Genomic DNA, 23817 nt, shown 5'->3' on the forward strand with positions numbered 1-23817 from the left:
GTGGTTATTTTATTGGCTCATGTTTTTTAAAATCTTACAAAAATACTTTATATTACTTAATAAAATAATAAAAAAGATTTACATAAGAAAAATAAAATTTAAAAAATGACTAAATAAATAATCTGAGGGCAGTTTCAGTGAACCACCTTCGTGTGTAATGCCTCATTCACACAAGCAGCGACTTTGTAGCAGCCTGTCGCTTTGAGTGGTGACCTGCTGCAAATGCAGGTCTGTTTAGGTCTACAGCACAGCGAAATCAACTGGCCTCTGAGCGAGCTGAGAGAGGATCACGTGAGCTCGACTGGTGCTTCTATTGGCTGTCACTCAAGAAACTCACTCTTTATTTGCATAAATTTGAAGGATTCTCAACTTTGCCAACGGTCGCTGTCACTTGCGTAGACGAAGGTCGCTGGAAGTCGCTCACTCTCCGTTGAAATAAACGGTCACTTGTTGCTTTGCCACTGCGAGTCGCTTGTAGCGTGAATGAGGCTTAAAGCTGCCATGTCGTTCAGGTCAAACCGCATGATCTGTGCAGCGTAACTAGTTGGCGTCAATCAAAAAGGGTCCTGAAGTACAGTTTTAACATCTTAAGCATAATTTAACTGTAATTTAGAACAGGTCATAATAATATGTTGATCTTTGTGCATATTGTAGGACTGATTAGTTTCTATCTATCCATGTCTTCAACAGCATTTGCGTAATCACTCTGGGATTGGTTAATGGTGACAATAAGGTCTGAACGTACTCTAAAAAAAACCAGACATGGAAAACAACTAATAAAAGACAGCAATTTCCATTGACGTGTGGGCAAACAGGTCGTCTGAGCTGGTGATTATGACAAGCCATTACAGTGTTATATTACACATCAACAGCGTCAGCCGTGTGCAAATAGATGAGCCGGTAATTAAGGACAAGACTGTCTTCAGACACACCATGCTTACTGAGGCAGACACAATAATCTGGTAAACGTCACTGAAAAGAATATATAAAAATGTTGATGTTACAGTGATGGTGAACTGAGAATAACAACAACATTAACAGGGCAGGACAAAACGGATGATAAGGAGGACAAATACAATAGACGTAAGGGCTGCACAATATATTGCTTCAGCATCGATATCGCAATGTGATCATTCGCAATAGTCACATCGCAGAATATGCAATGTTGAGTCTGGATTGTATTTGATCATTTGCATGTGTTTTTTTTGAGGCATGAGGATTTTAGAAGCATTCAGACATAAGAAATTGTACCGTTTGTAACTTTGGATAATGAATAACAATAAATGCACAGTGTTGGGGAAGGTTATTTTTGAAAGTGGTGCATTACAATATTGAGTTACTTCCCCCAAAAACTAATTGCGTTATATTAAAGTAAAAGTAATTGATTATATTAATTTTGAGTTACTTAGGTTTGATCTCTTTCAGAACTTGCAGGTGTTTTTCACCTTTTTTTATAGAGAAGCTCTGCATTTAACAACCACATATATAACCTACACCCTCATTTTCCTTTAAAAAATGTAGGATAATATTATATTTTTAAAACTTTCTGAGCCCAGAGCTATGCATGCTGTATATACTGTACAGATTAATGACAGCATGTAAAGTAATGTGTTTGCTACTTTTGAATGCTTTGTGTTATTAGTCCATTGATATAAAGACAGCAATAAAGCCTAAGATTACTAACATGAAATAATGTATATTAAGGCAAAAACAGATTTTAAACCTTTAAAATGTTTAATAACAAAATGAACAGTAAAACAATAAAAAACATTCACAAATCAAAATAAATCTTTTAGCTTTATACATTGAATAAATTGCTTCACGTGGCTTTAACAAATATGTAACCATTTCCCAAAAGAGAAAAAATCTTACTTTATTACAAAACATAGTCACTTCTACAGTAACGTTAGACAGTAGCTGCACCTCCTCGACAATAAAAGCAATAACCCTTTCTTTTAATTTAGTTGAATTAATTGTTTTACCTGGAGAACGTAAACTGATGTCAATTATAGCTGGAGGTGGGGTGCGGGTGTAGTGCTTCGCATAAAGTTTTGTTTTTTTTCAATGTCATGTTTCTCGCAGTTATCAAGACTTTTACTTACATATAATCTACACTTAACAACAATCCACTTCTTTTCTTCAATGAGTTAAAAATAACGAGAATTCAGTGTAAAAATGTAAGTCTCTGACCTGCCATTGTCTGTATGATGACGGGAGATTCGCGAATGAAGTGAACCGGTTGAACCAGTTCATTGAATTGAACAGAGTTGTCGTGAAACGGTTTGTCTTCAGTAAGTACTAACATATCAGACCCTCAATTAAACCAATATCCTGAGTTCTTCAGTTAGTAGAATAGTACACTGACTGATCTGCTGTGAAAAAGAGACCTGATGATGATGATGATGATGATGAGTGCAAGCTGACTGTCTGTTCCCTCGCAGCACGCTTTCTCATTGAGTGTGTGATTCAACCTGACTAAAGTCATTTTTTTCCACAATACATTTTGTAAAAGCCAATTAAGCAAGGTAAAAAATAACTCATGTTCCATTTTTTTTAAACTAACTCAAATATTATTGCTTATTTTGAAAAGTAACGCGTTACTCGTTACTTTGGAAAAGTAATATTATTACGTAACGATTGTTACTTATAATACATTACCCCCAACACTGACTATGCAGTATTGGTTTACTTTTGATTATTCAATTACTGTATATATCTGAATACACTTAAACTCATTGGAAAACAGTAATACACTGTTTATTTAGTTGACCTTTTTATTTATTGTATTTATCTATGCTTGTAGATTTTTGTTTATTATATTTTATGCAAATGCACTCCTCTACAAAATCACAATCATCCCAATCGATCGAAAATCATTCATTCTTTCCAAAACACTTATTCAAGTCATCCAGTGAAATTATATTCATTTTGCAATATATATTGCAGAATAAAAAAACTATTGCAATGATTTCGTGCACCCTAATACCAGTGTACTAACCGAGATGTTAGTTCAGGGTATATGCAGGAATGCTAAAGGTAATTTCAGTACCTTTTTACAGGGTTTCTGCAGATATCATAATGTCAAATTTAAGACTTTTTAAGACCTTTTTAAGACCATTAAGTATTAAATTTAAGACCTAAATCATAATATCAAAAACACGCATACACATAAAGAGAAAATGCTAAATCACAAAATTAGTGGTATAATAAATGTATTCAATTGAACAGTACTAAAGGCAGGTTAGATCCACAACTACAGAAAAAATAAACAAACAAACATCTTAGTGCTGATTTATACTTTCGCCTGGCGCCACTTCACACACCTCACGAAACGGACGAGGCTTTTATACTTGACGCGTTCGCCATTGAGATATTTTTTTAAATGACAGGGGGATGGTCAAAAAAAACAGACAGTAAACTCAGACAAATAAAAAGAGAAGTAGAATGTTTCCAGAACAAGGTTATATCATTAATATCATTAAAGATTTTTTGGGGGCCAAAAAAATCTCTCAGGTTTTTCCAAACTTTTACCAAAACTTTCCTCCTTTCCCACTGCTGTTGCAATTTCTAGCCAAGAATTATTGGTCATCTGGTTATCTCTATGATCACGCATGGATGGATCATAAAGATGTGTAAACAGACATACCTTTTTCAGACAAAATCTCCTCAAAGTGTTTCATATTCAACTCAAATCAAATGTGGCTGCGAACTGTTCACCAGAGTCATAAAAAAAACTTGATAAGGTATTATAGCCTACTGTACTATTCACTCTTCAAATAAATCTCACTATCAATCTTATTTTATCATGGCAACTAAAATAAAGTGAACTAGTGTCTGTTGTCTTCCACATTGTTGATGAGATTGTGGAGGACATTTTCCCTGTCATCCTCTTCATTTTGAGGAAGGGCCCCACAGGCCCCCTGAACACATACAGTATATTGGCATGTACTGTTTTGAGCAGTACTATAGTAAAGTACTTCAATGACTCTATTGTGGTAATACTATAGTTGCTATGGTAACACAACAAGTGTAATATAAACAAATTACCCAGTGCTGTAGTTTTCTTTTAAAATATTGGGTATATTATTCTACAATTCACCACACTTTACTGTAGTAAAACTACACTGTATTTGATCAGTTCACTATTCTTAATACTACAGTATGCTGAAGCATCTCTGGAGAGCAAAAGCACGAAAGGAGGAGGAAACACAAGACACAAAAATTGTGAGTCCGCATCGTCCGATGGAGCGAGAGCAGATCATTCGCACATAATCAGCCAGTGTTTTGAGAGCTCGCAAGCATTTTTGTTCATGAACAGAGGAAACCGGCGCGTGAGCAAAGAGATTCGCTCTCTCGTTTTACATGAACGCGCTCCCGACAATACTGCGCTTACGACATTTGTATAATGCCATACTCCGCCAGCCAAAATCACGTGGCGCGCACCCACAGCGAACCTCCGCAAACACAGCAATAACGTCACATTCACCGCGCGTGTCAATAACAGAAAGCTGATTGGCTAGTGCAAATTTACCTCATTTGTAGTCGTAAAATTACAAAATTGGACCGTAAATTGCAATTGGACTAGTGAAATAAAGAACTACAACACCACGAAAACCAAGCAACAACAACAAAAAAAGCAATTAAATGAGCATTAGATGTATCGTTACATGAACATCGGAAAAATAAAACCTGTACAAAAATAATTAGGACCTAGAACAGCGAATTTAAGACTTTTTAGGCCTCAAATTTCGATTTTTAAATTTTAGACCTCGCGGAAACCCTGTTTTTAAGACTTTAAATACCTTCTCAGAATATTTTAACACCTCATCGCCACTTCAAGTCCTAATCAGTATCAAACTTTTAACTTAAACAGTTAATAAACAGTTGTAGTTAAGCTCAGAAGCAACAAAGCTTGAAAGAATAAATTATGCGGTTGTTTTCAGCGACAGGCTTCAGCTACTGTTAAACTCGTCTTTTTCCAACCAGGAGTACGCAAACTTACATTTTTCAATTTTGCCGTCTGTTTCGCTCTACGGTTTCCCTACATGTGGATAGCGTCACATCACCCTCCCGCGTTTGTCACAAATTACATGACATCACCTGGACAAAGGAGCTTGGCCAGATGCACCCCAGCCCGAACCAATCATGTGGATCAAGCATGTTAAGAAAAATTAATATATTTATGCTTTTTTGGAGTCAAACACTGGACAATGCTTGAACAAAATTTAAGACCTCGTAAAGACGCGACTAAGACTTTTTAATAGCTTTTAAGGGCCTTAAAATCTTTGGCTTAATTGATTTATCAACTTTTAATAATTTTAAGACGCCATGGACACCCTGTAGGTTAAAGTGTGTGTATGAGTATGTGTGTGTTGATACTCACATGCAGACTGGGATGATATGTGAGGACTCCGTTGTCACAAAGTGTGACGTATTTCTTCTTCCACTCTTTGTTCAGTGACTTGCCACTTCTTTTCAGCAACATGCCCTGACACACAAAGACAGAGAAAGACAGTTCATTAACCAAAATCATCCAATAATTACTGTAAAAAACACTGGCCTGAAAAAAAAAATGGCTGAAAAAAGTGTGTGAGAAGGCTAAAATTCTATCTTCCGAAATTCCAACTGAAAAAAAAACCCAATACACTCAATTATAATGGACTCAAGTGGATATACAGTTTATACACCCACTTTGAGAGGAAGAGCTAGAGAAAAAAACCCACTGTGAGCTACAAATGCAAATTCCCCTTGGAGTGTTAGCGAGCACATTAGCACTATGACACGAGCACTAACCTTCCTCTCCTATGCACATCAGTGGCGGCTGACTGCCCGTTTAAGGGTCCGGCCGCCCACACCTCATTTCAGCCAAATTCATTAGGCAAGAAGGGAATAAAACTGTCCGCTGATTAGCAATTACGCTGCTGCGGCGGCGTGTCACTTCGCTGGACTTGTTAAACATTAACGTGCAGACAGGACGGATAATAATAGATTTCTTGCTCTGGCTGCCACGAAGCGTGTAACACCAGAGTCGACAAGTTTCTGTCACTCTCTGCCCATTTCTCTTTGTCTTGTTTTTTTTTTTTTCAGTCATTCCACAGCCTGGATTTTCATTAAAAAATGCCACAATCCCTAACTGTCACACACCGTTAAACTGGCCTAATTATGTGGTAATTGGTATCTAAACACAGTCTAAAGGGGGGTGGGGGGATGATGTACCGACTAAAAGCTGAAAACCTGTAAATAAACGATCAACACAAAATATACAAGACTTATTAACTCAAAGTAGAGGATAACATGGTATTAGACTGCATGCAGATTTTCAAAAATACCAATTTTAGTCTATATTTAGACTCAGACTCAACTTTATTATCCCGTTTAGGGAAACTAAAATTGCAGCAAGGTGCCATAACAAAGGCGAAGTTCCATGTACACATTAACAAAATATTACCATACAACATACAATACATAATTTTGTAGGTGCATCTCCCTCCCCCATGGACTCATTTAATGACCTTATGGCCACCATTATAAAAAAATTTCTACTTCTATTTGTCCTGCAAATAGGAACTCTAAAATGTCGTCCTGACGGCAGCAGTTGAAACACAGAGTACAATGGATGATCCGGGGTGCACAGTAGGCATGGGCTGGTATAAGATTCTGACTGTATGAAAAACATGGATAAAAAAAATCACGGTTTCACTGTACTGTGATTACTGCTCTAAAATATATTCTTTTCAAATGTCTGGATAAAAAAACAAAAACTTTTTTCCATTTGAAAGCAATATATTATATTTTTTAAAAGATTTAGAATATTTTGGAGCCGTAAATAAGTCAGGCTAAATAATTCAAATAAATCATTGACTTCTGCTGTCTTCATTACCTTAAAAAACACAGATTTCTTTACAATTTAAAACGGCATCTTTGGATATTTTTTCCGCTAGAGATACTGTTGTCCTAAAAACAAAAAACAAAAATTGAAATAATAAAAAAAATCTTACACATACCTTAGGAACGGTATTAAAGAAATTTTTGGCGGTTTTAAAACCTTGACTTTTCCACACCGCGGTATACCTTGAAAACGGTTATCGTCCCATGCCTAGTGCATAGGATACCCTGAGCTCTCTTCAAAACATAATCATGTCAAATTACCATTGGACCAGTTTGGTTAAAACCGATAATCTTGCCTGCCACCTTTACCAGGCTACTCAACCCGTTTCTTTTTTAATTTGTCAACTATAACTGCGGTTTGACACTTTCACTTTCATTTAGGAACATTTCATGGATGCCCCCCGTGACAAACGAGATATTGGATGTGAGTATGAACTGCTGGAAGAGTGTTGTTTAAATAGAATTTGATACCGCATGCTGATGGGAAAAAACTCTGTATTTCTCGATACAGGTGTCTGTGGTCCTTCACTAACTCGGTAGGTGCAGAGAATAGTGTCATACAGCCGTGTGTGTATAGACTATCCTGTCACAAAATGCAGCAAAAATCCTACATGACTGTAATAGTTTGATTGCGGTGTTTACATGTCTGTACTGCACTTCAATAATGCGACTAAAATAGGCATGCTCCACATGTCTTAATCCGATTTCTGTTTAGTTGGACTGTTTACATGGTAGACTCTTAATCAGAGTATTGTCTTAATGATAATAAAATCGGATTATTAAACAAACTAAATGTCAACAACAAAATTCTCTCTGGTGACATATGCAGAATAATTAATGTAAAATGTGTGTATATTATATATACAACAATGCAGAATATGTATTTAAGATTAACTGCAAAATTATGAACAGATTTTTACATAATAAATTATTATTTTTAACAGATTCCACCAATCAATAAGTAAACAAACCCAAATAATTTTTTATATAGCAACTTAGACTAAAATCTGTTTTTATGCTTGATTTTCATGAAGTTAATCAAAAGACTGAAGAGCACCAAATTACAACATTTGATTTATGCATAAACATTTTTAAGTTGAAGTCATAATTATTAGCCCTCCTGAATTATTAGCCCCCTTGTATATTTTTTTCCACAATTTGTTTAAATGGAGATAATTTTTTCAACACATTTCTAAACATAATAACTAATTTAATAACAGTTTTTGTTTATCTTTGCCATTATGACAGTACATAATATTTTACTTTTTTTATATATATAGATACTAGTATTCAGCTTAAAGTGACATTTAAAGGCTTAACTAGGTTAATTAGGCAGGTTATGGTAACTAGGCAAGTCATTGTATAACATTGTATAAAATTTATTTATTTTTTTTTTTAAATGCAAAACTGCTTTTATTTTAGGCGAAATAAAACACAGACTTTCTCCAGAAAAAAACTAAATATTATCGTAATTACCATGAAAAAAAAATCTTGCTCTGTTAAACCTTATTTGGGAAATTTAAAAAAAAAAATAATAATAATAATTCACAGAAAGGCTAATCATTTTGACAAACTGTATTTAATGTACTTATTAGTGATGCTAGATCGGTATCGGCCAATAATCGCATTTAATAACTTGGCTCATCTCTTAAACTGATCACAAGTGTTTGTGTTATTAGGGGATGAGCTAAATTTTTGAATGACCTTGCATGTATTTAAGCCTTTTTACATACATGAACTACACAAAACGTGTTTTTGACAATATTGCAAGTTCACTAAAACCTGGTTGGAAATATTACATACATTAAATACATTTTTTTTTAACATGAATATTTAATAATATAACTTCTTGTAATATACTTATTGCAATAAACAGTAGGTTATAGGCCTGTTTTTCTTTTAGTAAAGAAGGAATGGATTTATAGGTGTGCATTTTAACTTCTCATGCATCAAATATGCACTACTAACTTTTTCTTCAATGACACTCGTGGAATTCTTCTTTCATCATTTGCAGTGTTTCCAAATTGCATTGTTTGTCATTTTTCTTACCAATATGGAAACTTTTTAATCTATTTTATCAATTTTCTGTAAAGCTGCATCTGACCATATGTTCACACCTAAATAGCTATAAGAGACATATTTAAGGGATTATATGCAACATCCTTCATTTGTTCTCTGAGGTAAGGCGAGATTTCCACTTACTGTAAGTATCATATGTAGAGCGAAAATGTGCTTAATGCATTATAAAGCTTAAAGCATCAGAATCGGTACTTGCAATTGGCCAATCACCATAACAAGGAATCGGTACCCTGAATTGGTTGCAAAAATCCTGATTGAAGCATCCCTAGTACTTATGCCATTTATTATTGTAAAACTGTACCTGGAATCCTATACATTCACAAGACATCAATTCTATTTAATTCTCCGTAGACATCTTTAGGTAGAAAAACAGCAATGCACATACTATATTATCATATATTCTAGCAATTATTTTAAATAATCATTCATATATATATATATATATATATATATATATATATATATATATATATATATATATATATATATATATATATATATATATATATATATATATATATATATATATATATTGCAGAACTTTACAAAGATCATTCTGGCCTTTGATGACACATATGCTTGTTCTAAACTCATCTTGGTTTTTTAGATAATGAGGCCTGCTGTGCCTGTTCTGGGATCAGTCTGGCCCACGGGATGTGTGGGAGGACGTTCCCTCGGGTTAGTCTGCACATCTGTACATCCCGGACCCAGCGTTCAAGACGAGAGAAGAGGGTAAAACAACAATAGGCTCTCCTGCTGAGTGCTAAACACAAGTTGACGAGCTTTTTAATTCCCTAACAAGGGTGCAGCCGCTAGCAGCCCATCTGTCACAAAGGGTGAATATCCATTACTTCATTAACTAAGATCGTGCGCTTGCTTAGCGCATGTGTGTGTGTGTGTGTGTGTGTGTGTGTGTGGGGGGGGGGGGGGGGGGGGGGGGGGGGGGGGGGGGGGGGGGGTTGGGGGGGGGGGTGCAAGAAAGAAAGAGGGAGGAAGAAAGGAATGGACAGATTGAAAGACAGAAAAAGGAGATGATGTTTTAATGACGGTGTAAGCGTGAGGTCTCGGCAGGCATGTTGTGTTGGGCAGGTAGCTCTTATGTCTTCTGCCTCGCTCTGGTTTTGGATGGAGGTATATTAATTTAGCACATCCATCGGGAAGATGACAAGCGATCATTCAGCAGGAGAGGCTAATTGAACACCACGTCACTTCTCTGATGGGAGTAATCGCTCATTATTTAAGGACCGGGCTGGTGACACCCTGCTTGCCACTATTTTACCCTCCCATGGCTGACAACCTGCAAGGTCTTGTAATGTTGCAAAACAGGGGCTAAAAGAATAAATCTCACGCAGACATTTCCTACTTACCAGAAAATGGAGCACCTGTACTTTTTAGTGGAGCACAAATAAAAATGAGCACAAAGAGTACAAATAAATGGCTGAACGAGACAGGTGATCATACCTTTTCAGATGCTTGCCCTGTTTAGTCATTAGCCCCTTTCACACGGTGATATCAGTAAATATCAGGAAAATTTCCAGAACGACTTTACTGGTAAATTCATAAAAAAGGTGTTCACACAGGCACGGACACTACGGAACTTTTCCGGAAAAGATCATTCACACATGCATTCCAAAATACTGCTAAATTCTGACATCATTAACCAGAAATGACCTCTAAATGGCTGCGCTTGTATTTGTAAACATAGAAGGGGTTGATCTTTTCTTCTTTTTTTTCTTCTTTTTTTTTTTTTAAATAACTTTTTTAGGGGGGGTTCGCCTTTATTTTGGCTGGACATTAGAGAATTTAGACAGGAAAGCATTGGGAGCAGAGAGAGGGGAAGGAGCGGCAAAGGACATCGAGCCGGGAATCGAACTCTGGTCGCCGTGAGCACGTTGGTGCTATATGTCAGCGTGCAGTACCACTTAGTCTACTAATATTAACACAACAATCAAAACAACTAACATTCGAAAGACTTGCAACTGCAAAGTTCAAATGTTTAAAGTTGAACTGAATGTAAATGAGAATAAAGTCAAACGAAAACAAATTTTAGACAAAATCATACTAGACAGACTCCATTAATGACCATCACTTGATGCTCTTTACACATAACACATAACAGATACATGGACAGCTTTCAAGCAATCCCATGTCCATGTATCTGTGTATGCAGGGCTTATTATTAACTTTTTTGATCACCAGCCACTTGTTTTTTGATTCCTAGCCACTCGCCATTTTCACTAGCCACACTGTTGTTGTAGGGAAAATATATTTTATATGCATAAATATGACTTTGACTAAAATTCTTGATTTAGATTTTGTGTTATGTCCAAATGCCTCCTCATTAATTTACTTTTTTTGTGTTGTGTATGAGCTTGCTCATAGCATGAGCATGAGCAAATGGGTCATGGTTTTAGAGAGTCACATTGCAATTAGTTTTTATTAATTTTAATTAAGTAATTTATTAATTTTCAAAATTAAGGATTTACCAAATTTATCTCTGACCACACCAAAAATAAATAACTTTCTTAGCCACAAATTTTAAATGTGTCAAAACATATATATATATATATATATATATATATATATATATATATATATATATATATATATATATATATATATATATATATATATATATACAGCAAAATATAGTTGTATACTATACTTTTTTATTTAACAAAACATTTCTTAACAAAAAAAGACATTTAAAAATTATTTATTGTCACGTATCAAAAAAAATATGCACCATAGTCTGTCCTGGCTAAAGGTCCCAGATCACTAGCTAACTACACATAAATGGGGAGTTAATCTCCTATTAAAGCAATGTTACTGTAGAAAAATTATAATTAAACCATATTAACAAAAATAACTGTGAGCAAAAGAAAGCAGGTGAAAAACATAGATGACCCACGTAATCACGGGGAGAACATGCAAACTCCACACAGAAATGCCTACTGACCCAGCCGAGGCTCGAATCAGCGACCTTCTTGCTGTTTCTTTTAAAATATTTGAATATATTTGTAGTAGAGCGTAGCATTGCAAATCAAAAGTTTATCAAGTTAACGTTTTATGCTATTTTAACATTTATAGCATGTTTTAGCTCATTGCTAACAGTTTGTCAGCATGTTTTATCACAACATTACCACATTTAAACCGTTACCACATTCTTAGCATGTTTATTAGCATGTTGCTAACATGATTTATTACACATTTTCCACATTTTTTAGCCATTTCATGCATTCTTGTGAATTAATAATATGTAGCTTAGTATATGCTTAATCCAGATCATTTCTGTCAGCTTTGTGTTTTTGACTGCTTGGCCCCATCTTGCGACTATATAATGCACAAGGTAGTGTATACTCCATCAGCTGTTTTCGCTTCTGTTAGCTTTGCATTGAATTCAATGATAACAATTTTGTGCCTTACTTAACATGCTGATAATGTGTATGGCTTGTTTACAAATGCTGTTAACTTGCTTTGACATTTCTAGCATGATGCTAGTATTTCTGTACAGTATGTTTATGTGAAGAACATTTTAATTATATGAAGAGCTTATATAAAGGAGCTTTGATACAACGGAAAGGTTCAAATAGGTCTCTGAAGGAACAGTAGCACCTAAGACAAATTTTGGCTTTGAAGGAAAAACAGACTGAGTTTCCATTAGTAATAAACTTCCCAAACAAACAAAAGCCTGTAATCCATTACATTAAAGGTGGCCGATGTTCTCTTATCAGTGTGTTATCCTCTTCTTTCAGCTCTTCTCATTTCACCTATTCTTCTACAACAAAAGGAGAGGTTAAGCGGGAGATGAATGAAGGCTGTGGCATGGGTGTGGACAGAGTCAGTACGGCGGACAGGATCCACACCGGACAGCCGCTCAACAAAGGGCTGGGTGTTTGCCCACGCCGGTCTTATTGTTCTTGGGTGCTCCAGAAAGAAGGGTGCTAAATTAAGTGTGTCATCCCAACAGTGGCTCGCCTCCGGCCCTGTCACTGTGACTGACTGTGTACGTGTGTGTGTGTGCGAGGGAAGTGGGGCCACATGAGTGACATGGCGTTAAAGCTGGGGGTCTTGTATCACTGCAGCCATCTGATCTGGCCGGTGCAGGCAGTGAGAGGAGTCGCCCCTAACACCCACAAAAGACATTTATCATTTAACGACAGGAAGCTCTCACACTGACAAACACACACCTGAATCAAGCCAGAATTGGGAACATCATCAAGTGCACATTAATAGGGATTATCCATGTTCATAGGGAAGTTATGACAGGTGAAATGGAAATACAGAAGTGGTTGGATATTTTACCTTGGTAAACAGATGTTATAATGTACATGATACATAATTTATATGTATCATATACATTATAACATCTGTTTACCAAGGTAAAATCTCAGATTCGTTAGCAAAAACTCGAGCAGATAATACACTGTGGCTGGGTCAGGGTCTCTTTGCTTTCTAGAAAACGAAATAAAACCATAGTTCAGGTAACTATCTTGGTATTTCCTGCATTTCGTGTTTCCAATATTGCTAGCACTACGACCAAAAATGTTTAGAGCTTCCTCCCCCAGGTCCAGTATGCTTGGGTCAATACTATTAGCTGCTGAAGGCGAATCTCGATCTTTTTTGTGGAGGACGACGAATTACAAATTAGTCAATTTTTTGGAGCCAGGGGATAAAATGAACTAAGGCAACATGATCGTAATGATTCACCTAATTGTCCACAGCTAAAAAAATATATTTTTTAAATATGACGTGATATGAATTGACCTGTATGAATTGTAGCCACAGTTTCCTGTTCTTAGCTGACAGGAGTGGCACCTGGGTGGCCTTCTGCTGCTGTAGCCCATCCGTCTCAAGGTTGGACGTGTTGTGCATTCAGAGATGCTCTTCTGCATGCCTCAGTTGTAACGAGTGGTTTGAGTTACCGTTGCCTTTTTATTAGCTTGAACTAGTCTGGCCATTCTCCTCTGACCTCTGGCATCAACAGAACTGCAACTCACTGGATATTTTCCCTTTTTTTGGACCATTCTCTGTAAACCCTAGAGATGGTTGTGCGTGAAAATCCCAGTAGATCAGCAGTTTCTGAAATAATCAGACCAGCCCATCTGGCATCAAAAACCATGCCACATTCAAAAGCACTTAAATCTCCTTTCTTAACCATTCTGATGCTCGGTTTGAACTTGACCAAGTCAACATGCCTAAATGTACTAAGTTGCTGATATATATATGATTGGCTGGTTTGAAAGTTGCATTAACAAGCAGTTGGACTTCCAGCAGGATAATGCACCATGTACCTAATAAAGTGGCCAGTGAGTAAATTTTTTAAATAATGATTAAAATGATTGGAAAGGTATTGAAAATTTGAAGGTTTAGAGTCTGTATGTTATCAAGCTTCTTTTCTTATGATGAAAGGACATCTAGAAACTCCTGTCCATGTTAAATAATACCCAGGAGTTCAAGTTTGATGACCGGACAGTAAAGATGGTAATGTGAGGTTCACTGTAGCTCTCGGTTTTAAACAATAACATGTCAAGGTCATCAAGGAGCTTAATGAGAGGTTTAAACACTCCCCTGAAAGACTAAACCAATCGAAGCCAATGGATACTGGCAACAAGAGATTAGCCAAATCTAAACAGAGAGCCCTGATTGATGTTTGTGTATTCGTTTAAATTATTTTCAAGCTAAAAATTATACGGGGAGAAGAAGAAGAAAGAAAAAAAAAAAACTAATTTGCGGGAGGTTAGTGTGCATGACAAAATTGCCATCTTGGCCAAAATGGCTCGGAGCAGCGACAACCTTTCCCTGGGAAATGATATTTTTCCAATCCCACAGAAGGCGGATCATGTCACACTCGTTAAAGGCTTGATAGCAGGTCTTTAATATTCACCGTCTTAATTAGGGCTGCAGTTAATTTCATTAAATTCTTTCGGTGCTAAATGAAGCAGATTATGAGACATCTTTTATTGCGAAGCGTGAAATTACAGCCTGCCCGCTGCCAATGGCAGGGCCAAGCTAATGAATTACAGGGTAAATAACACCCGAATTAACCATCCAATTTAACTCCTTACAAAGCACCCCTGCTCTGAGGGGGCAGAACTTCGTCAAACGTGCACAGCTCAGTGCTCATCTACGCACCAGAACATGCAATTACAAGCATGATACTAATTTCCCTTTATGATGAGGAGAGACGTTTCGCTGCCACTGTGTTTCTTGACGAGAGAACGTTTTAGAAGAGCAAGGAAGTAACCTATGAACATTTTAGCACTATTGTTTTGTTTAATATTGATTATTTAATATAGAAAATGAATCAGGCACAGTGACGAAACAAACAATGATGGAAATTAAAACGCATACATCATGACCAGTGTAGTCTAGATCTCAGTTGTTTCAATATGGAGTCCAGGTTATGCTTATTCTAGTGTTTTACTGTTCCCAAAATTTCACCTGTATTAGTAAAATGAGGTTTATTGTAAGCTATTTTAAATAGGGCTGTGCAAATTGGCGAATTGTATCAAATTACGATTTTTCTTACTGATATTGGGATTTCGATTCGCAATTTTATTTAATAAACCGCTCAATATACTCTACAATATGTCTGCATGATCATCACGATGAGAACTTTTTACTTTTATCCTTACATTTTTACACAAATATCTGTACTTTCTACTCCTTACATTTTTAAACCAGGCTCGTTACATTCATTTTCATGTGTTTGGGATCACAATCTATATTATTATTTGTCATTGTGCAAATTGAATGCCTTTTTGATTCAGCAAATCAGTTTTTTTCATTGAACAACCCTTGTCGATGATGCACATACGCAGGCTAGTTTGTGAAGCTTAGCACAAGAAATACGAGGATGACAAAAGTGGATGACAGAGGGAATCGGAGATGTAAACATGACTGAAGCTGCCCTGCTTACACCAGGTAATAAGCTGCGTTTGAGTCGATGGTAGCGTTTGAGTCGATCACAGGTAAATTAGACACACATTTCTGTCTTTTTTCCACTTTCGACCATGGTTTACTATACAGGCTTTTCTGATCTTTCAATCTAATACCACAATTTTTTTAACAATCATGTGCTTTTATTTGTCAACATTTGTACAGTTAGTACTAAAACATGGAAATCCTATATGAATGCTGTATGCATTGAGATTTATCAATTTGATTTTCAATGAGTTCCTATCGATAAAAATTATTCACACTGGGTGATTTATGAATAAAATTATAGTCAAAAGCATCAGGAATGTACCACGTGAAAAAAAATTCATGCAAAAAGTTTTGAGGCTGTAATTGCGCTTGTGTATGTTTTTTTTTTTTGCATAGAATAAATGTATTAACAGCATTAATGACTATATCAATGAAAGAAAAGATCCACAAAACTGAAAAAAATAAAAAACAAAGAAACACTAAAAACATGGGATATTTAGATTTTTCATTTATTAATTTTCTTTTCGGCTTAGTCCCTTTATTAATCTGTGGTCGCCACAGCGGAATGATCCGCCAACTTATCCAGCATATGTTTTCCGCAGCAGATGCCCTTCCAGCTGCAACCCATGAATGGGAAACTATTTAAATTTTATTTTTGAAGATAATGAAGCAGCTTTAGCTGAATGCCCAAAATAGTAAAATATATGAAGTATTTATTATAGAAAAAAAATGTTTTGGACAAAATTAAATGTTTATTAAAGACGTTTATTATTTGTAAAGATATACAGTAGGCCTCATTTTGTTAGAGTGTATGAATGGACATTAATTATTTATAATTAATTAGTTGCTCTTGATCTAAAAGCAGCAAAACTACATGCTGAATGCTGTGAGTTTGTGTCAGGATGATGATACTCAGATTTTTGAGCAGTGATGTTTTGCAATATTGCAGCGTGTGATCTTGCTTGGCTCCTTTCCTGCTGAAAATTAGCAACAATTTTTACATCAAAATCAGAAATGTATGTAATTTTGTATAAATGTATCAATATGATGCGAGGTCTAGTTTCCAGCATGAAACTAAAACAGAAAGTAATAATGGATACTTTCTGCTTAAGTACATTTTTGAGGCCGTACTTCTTTACTTTTACTTGAGTTGAGTTTACACATCCGTTTCGCATCCACTGTTGTGAAATGAAACAGTTTCTTACTCCACTGTCAAGATATGAAATGTGAAACTTGAGCACTAAGAGCAGATGAGTGAAAATATATCTGATAAACTGTTCTCAGTTAAGAGTAAAATTTAAAAATAAATCAGTTTATATGAGCCCTCTATCTAGGCAGACGTGATCATTATTCCACTATGCTGTTTGTTAATAGTGGACACTACATGCAATTGGTTTGAGCAGTGTTGATTGAGAAGACTGAGAATACGCTCATTCAATTGGCTAGCATATTTGTTTTATAGTTACATATTTATATTACATTCATATCACAGTCTTTTAATCTTTTTTTTTTTTTTTTTTTTTTTTTAATCGCAACAATTTAAATTGTGATCATTTTTCGATTTTGATTAAATTGTACAATGCAAATTTTAAACACCAAATAAATTACTTAGTAAAATATGCTTGTTTGTTGTCTGTTTAGTTTGATTTACTTTTTAGAGCCAATTATTTGATTTATTCTGTCTCTAAAAAGACTAAAAGGTCATTAAAACTAATTTTTTTTCTTAATCATCTGTAATCATTTTATTTAGTTAATGAATCAGAAACCAACTTGTTCAATTGTTTATGTTTCCAAACCTCACGCACTCAAATCTAACGCCATAACAGAAATGTGAACAAGAACAACGTCTGCAGACCTCACTTTCACGGCAACAATTCAAGCCTCATTTTGGAAAATTAATTTGTATTAAAAAGCTTGTGTAAATGCCTTTCCATATACTTAACAAAGATGTGTGTGCGTACATTAATCGGCTAATTATGAGCGCGGAACAGATGTCGGCACACTCCGGGCTGCGCAGGGTCAGTAAACAAAGCTGGCGATCATTAGCGTAACATTAGTTTCTCAACAAAGCCATAAACAACTCTATCAAACTAAACTATTTTCACTGACAATCCAAAGACCTCGGCAAGTTTCAGAATAATAATCACTCCTTAGCGTGACCTCTTACAAATTTAAATGAGCCATTCAAAAATACAAAAATAAACACATCAGCAGCCATTAAAATGACCAGCAGTCAAAACAAACAACATAATATAGTCATAATATAGCATAGATGTCAAAACAAGCAGGATCCTTGAGCTGATATGACAAACGCTCTCTATTAAGAACCAGTCAGGGGGTCAAAGGAGGCTGTGATTGGCAGAGGTGCGAGTTGTCATGGCAAATTCAGGTGACACGTCTGACCTCGCCACACCCACTCGGAGGGCCCAGAGAAGCCGTTTTGAAGCCCTCCGCAGGGAGACGGCGCTGAAAACGCTCCTCTTTAGCCATCTAATTGCTGGAGAGTGCGAGCCCACCCCAGCCTCATTACTGTCCACCGAGCCGGCTGCGTGTTTTAATGAGGAGCATGTTCTAATGAAGGCGTTTTTACAAAGGTTTTATTGTAGCTGAGAGCCATGTTGAGAGCGTAACCTTCAGCTCAGGAGTCAGAACAATAACCTTCGTAATGAGATCACAGTCAATTGCAAATAAACTGCGACAAGGTCTAAGAGAGAGTGAAACTACCTTAAGCATGCACATATACACTTTAAAAATGAGTTCATGTCTGGATTGTGTCTTTGTTTTGGGGAATTTTCTGGAATGAACAAGAACAATTACATGTCTAAGCAACACCCATTGAAATCAAGTATAACTTGAGACTGGTTTATACTTCTGCATCAAGGGATCGTTGTGACCCACAGCGTCTGTGTTGCACATAGTCGTGCTTTTATACTTCTGCATGCTGTCTGTGTTACTTTTCGCAGGTGTTTTATTTTTTCTGAACGCTACCTTAGTGTACAAGTAGCTAAAACTAGCTCGTACAGAGGCGGGAACCGGCAGACGTGCAACAACAATAATTATAAGGTAACTTAAACACAAAACAACAGTTTCCATTTAGAGCTACTTCACACTTATAAACACTCGCTTCAAGAGGTTCGCGAAGCACTCGATCCCACCCTACTGGTCACAGCTACCAAGCTGACCAATCAGAGAGCTTCTGGTACGCATTATTGCGAAGTGAAGTTACATTTTTCAGCGTCGGTGTCAGCCACAGCGAGGGCTTTGCGACCGCGTGAAGGTTGCGCCAGAGCATACATGTGCCTCTGCTTGATGCAGAAGTACAAATCAGCCTTTTAGGCTGCTCTTTACTCTAGAAAATAATAGTTTCTTAATAGCATCTACTTCGTTACTAAATATATGAAGAATCTTCAACATCTATTCAAGTCTTTTTCACAGTTCCTACAACTATTGGCAGAAGAACCCACTTTTTGTCATGTTGGTGTCACAGAAACTGGGAATAATTTTAGTTCTAGGAATGTCGTTTGGGGAAATAAAATTAGCTTCTATTTCAGAAAATGGCTTAATCCAGCATACTATGCACAAGTTACTAGAGAGCTGTAAGCGTTTATGTTGATTGGTTCAAAGCATGTTTCAATTACAGATCTTCAATTACAGAAAAGCCAAACTGACCAAAATCTCCAAAAAAAAAAAAAGAAATGTCATCCAAAGCAATGTTTGTGGCTTCGATTGGTTTTGTCTTTATGGGGAGTGTTTAAACTACTCATTACAGCTCCTTGATGATTTTGGCATGCTATTGTTTAAAACCGAGAGCGACAATGAAGAATATTTGCCTTCAAAACTGTTCAAAAAATCTATTCTTCAATGGCACTGCTGCAAAGACTCCCTGTATTCATTAGGAGTGCTAAATAGAACAGAAAATTCCATGCATCAAAACCAATCGATTTTGTTCAGGACTCAGCCGTGTGTACGTAACTCACTAACAATTACAACCATACCTTCAAGGAACAGCTGAGCAAAAAAAATCTAACCCACTAAGACATCTGCCAAAGAGATTACAAGTTGATGTTCCTTATCAAGAGCCGTTGATGAGCAGTTAAAAGCCGCAAGAGTTCAAACCAGTAACAGAGGAATTTTTCCAAGAAATTTCTCAAATTCTCTTTCCTGGACCGAGTAGATGCCACTGAAAGGGTGTTAATGTGAAGCAGGTAGCCTCAAAAGTGTACATCCCGGCACACATGCTAATTGGAGAGCAGGTCTAACACCCAACAGCCTGCTGCGGTGAAGAGGCAGATCGAGAGAGACGTGAGCGCATAAGAGGAAAGACCACAGGGAATTATCAAATCAATTAACATCCAATTCCTAAACGAAGCTCTGGCTTGTGCCTCTGAGCGCAAACTGCTCGGCTGCGTTATCGTCTGCGAGGGCCCGCTTTCAGACTGTTGGTGAAACACTCATCGCCCAAACATAGCGGCCAATTAATAGAGGAGATGCCAGAGCGGCAGACGCAGACACTGATCTGATGGAGGGATTGTGGTCAGCGGCTCCACAGCTGCTCGTCTGATATGGCTGTTTCTGAGGGGGCTGGAGAGAGTCTGACATGTCATGGAGAAACGGGACGTTAGAAATTAAACCAAGTTGATTAAAGGACCAGTGGGTAGGCACACACAGAATAAAGCACCTTTAAGTCAGTGAAGGATGCACTATTAAAAGCAACTGGAACAATATAATAATATAGTTTTAGGTGGGACCTAAATACCTTCATAGGTTATTAATTTTAATAAAAAGTGTTTTCTGTCACTGTTTGTTTAATGCATTCAGTGTAAAGCTGCCCAATTAAACATTAAAAGATTGCGATCTCAATTTAAACCTGTACAACATGAATGATAAATAAGAATGATTTGCATATGCTTATTAATCCTTCGAAGCGCTGCATTCAAATCTTGTTTCAAGTCTTTTATCAAGAGATGTTCAGTTTTTCAGTTAGTTACAATCAAATGACACAGAAGTTCTGAGATAGCAGTTTATAATTCAGATATAAAAAATGATGATCATGGTAAAGATTAAAATCACAGTTTAATGGAACTTGATGCTGGTGAATGTTGTAGCAATTACGTTGTTTAACCAATAGGTGGCGACAAACAACCATCAAAATTATGTCACTGCATAGGTTTTCAATAATGATACACCTATAATGAAACATGAAGTTTTATGTGTGAATTGTTGAATCATTAATTGGAAATAAATATGATTTGTTGCGCAAGATGTTTTTCAGCTTGTTCTTTCTTGCTCTTTGTTTTTATTAAAATTACAGGTTCTAAGCTGTTTGTAAAAACCAATGGTTTTTGCAGTAATGTTTTTGTATAAATGTAAAGCAAATGACATTTGTTTCCTCCCTTTTTTGCTGATTGCAAAAAATGGTCCGATCTATGACTCAAAAACCATAGTGTGATCCGAACCATGAGTTTTGTGATCCGCTACAACACTGAAGCAATTATACAACAATATTTATTATTTTTTAACTTTAGTTTTTATCTAAAATTGTCATTTACAAAATAACTGTATATATACAAATATTTACGTATTTAAAAATATCAAATTTATAAATTATATGTAAACTGAGGAAAAATGATCTGAATCTACACTGAGGTCCAGGTACAATGCGACGGCATAGGATTTTATTTTTGTCTGGAAGCAGGTTTATTGTGCAGTTACAACCTGCAGTAAGCAAAATTCGTACTCCTAATTAAATAGGTGTTTAAATATATACTCCTCATATTTGCCCTAAAATCAGCATAGAAAATCCAAAAAGCCAATTTGGGCCAGTCATTTACTGGCCCATCTCCACTAAGACAGATTTATATTTCTGCGTCGAGTGATCAACGTGACCCACAGCATATGCCTTGAGCGTAGCCGTGCATTTATACTTCTGTGTTCTGTTTGTGTTGCTCTGCAATAACACTTCTGAAACTCTAGCTGGGTTGGGTGGGTTTTTACGTTCCTCTGTGTTGAGGTTCTTCGCAGGTGTTTTGGTTTTTCTGAATGTTACTTTAATGTACTAGTAGCTAAAAATCGCTCATTCAGAGGTGGAACCGGCGGACGACCGGCGGACGCGCAACAACTTTAATCATAAAGTAAACACAGCACCTCCACAGGACTTGTAACACAGGACACTTGTAACTGAGCTCGCTGCTCTCCCGTGGCTCACGTCTCTGCCCACATTTGTTGTTGATACCAAACCGATCTATCACAGAGCTTGCGCTATGCATCATCACAATGTGTAGTAACATTTTTTGAGAGGTGCGCGTCAGCCACGACGAGGGGTATGCGTTCCATATGTGTGCACTCAACACAGAAGTGTAAATCAAATTTATAATCAACTTTATAATAAACCTTTAGTGGCAGGGTTTGGAATAGTACGGTTTATCTCCATTTCCAATGTCAAAGGCACCAAAACAGTGAATCATTCTGTACCACTTCTTTGGCACCCTTACCTAAGTGTACCTAGCTCAACAGTACGGTACCAAAAGGGTGAAGCTAGACTAGCTGCTAAATGCAACTAGTTTACAGAGAATCATCAGCAGTGCATCCAGCAAGACAAAAGAACAACACAGGAAGCAGCCCTTTAAAATTAACAGCCAAAACACAACACCATAATAAAACAATGATGCCGTATAACAATAAACCATGGTCAAACAAAGCTTTTGACAAACAGACACATGCCAAGAAGCAAGAACAAAAATCTACTGTGTGTCTTCTATTGTTGTTTACGACACACTTACTATGTAGCATCTAAATGTGTAGAAAGCGTGAAGTGCACCACTTCCTCTCTATTTGCCCACACTTCTAAAAATATAGAAATAAAGACATTTTCTGTGCAAAAGACGCAGTATGTGAATGTTCCTTATGGCTTTCATATTCAAGAAAAAAATTATGAGAATCTTTCTGACACACACCACACTTAAGGCTGATTTATACTTCTGTTTTAAATGTGATCGACAAGTCTGATGCAAACCTCCCACAGTCACGCAGACACTTTAGGATAGCCTAATGTCTACCTCTCAAAATATGCAACTACACATTGTGGTGAAGCATAGTGCAAGAGCTGTGATTGGTCGGTTTGGTAGCGGTGGTGAGCGTGGGTGGGGCCGAGAGCCATGGGAGCACTCAAGGAGCTCCAGATGGATCCTTTTGTTTTGTATTTACTTTATGATTCAAACTGTTCCAAGTTTGCCAGTCCCTGCCTCTTTCTTCCTTGAATGAGTGCGACTTTGAGCTACTTCTGCAGTAAGTTAGCATTTCACACAACCCAAAACACCTGGAAAGAAACTCAATCCAGAGGAACACAGAAACCCCACTGCCTAGTAGTGTTTCGGAAGTGTATTGTCAGCTGAACACAAACAGAACACAGAAGTATAAATACACAGCTAATCCTAAATGCACGGCTAAGTATAATTCAGCCTTAACAAGTAAGGGTCCAAATGGCAGTGGAAACACAAGCCTGAGCAGGATGACCTGTAATGAGTCATAATGTACTGTATTGAACACTACTGCTCAGTGTGGAAATGAGGCAAAAGGCCCAGTCTGATGCTAGAGCACTAGTGAGCAAGAGGACAGCAGGGAAACTGGAATCACTGTGCACTGCAGAGGCTACTGTTCACTGATTGATCTCCTCATGAGATGAAGAACACGGGCACCAATGGAGCCTCTGCTCAGCATTAACAGTGTGTGTGTGTGTGTGTGTGTGTGTGTGTGTGTGTGTGTGTGTGTGTGTGTGTGTGTGTGTGTACGAGTAAGTGTGGGGCAGGCTCTGTCTGACACCAGGGAAATTAATCCCTCATTTATGTACCTGCAGTGTCAAGAGGCTGAGATGCTTCAGAGATATGGCTCTGCGCCAGGCTCCGTACACCGTCTTTATTGGCT

General features: G+C 36.9%; 1 protein-coding gene across 4 annotated transcripts in view; it reads right to left on the reverse strand.

Moving 5' to 3' along the window:
• Positions 1-23817, reverse strand: part of agap1 (ArfGAP with GTPase domain, ankyrin repeat and PH domain 1) — a 354815-nt gene that overhangs the window by 91299 nt on the left and 239699 nt on the right. For all 4 annotated transcript variants that reach the window (XM_056459714.1, XM_056459715.1, XM_056459713.1 and 1 more), the window contains one exon: positions 5384-5488. In XM_056459714.1, the coding sequence (XP_056315689.1) occupies positions 5384-5488 (105 nt within the window). The remainder of the gene's footprint in view (positions 1-5383; positions 5489-23817) is intronic.

Source organism: Danio aesculapii, chromosome 6 (genome assembly GCF_903798145.1).
Source record: "Danio aesculapii chromosome 6, fDanAes4.1, whole genome shotgun sequence".
Lineage (NCBI taxonomy): Eukaryota > Metazoa > Chordata > Actinopteri > Cypriniformes > Danionidae > Danio > Danio aesculapii.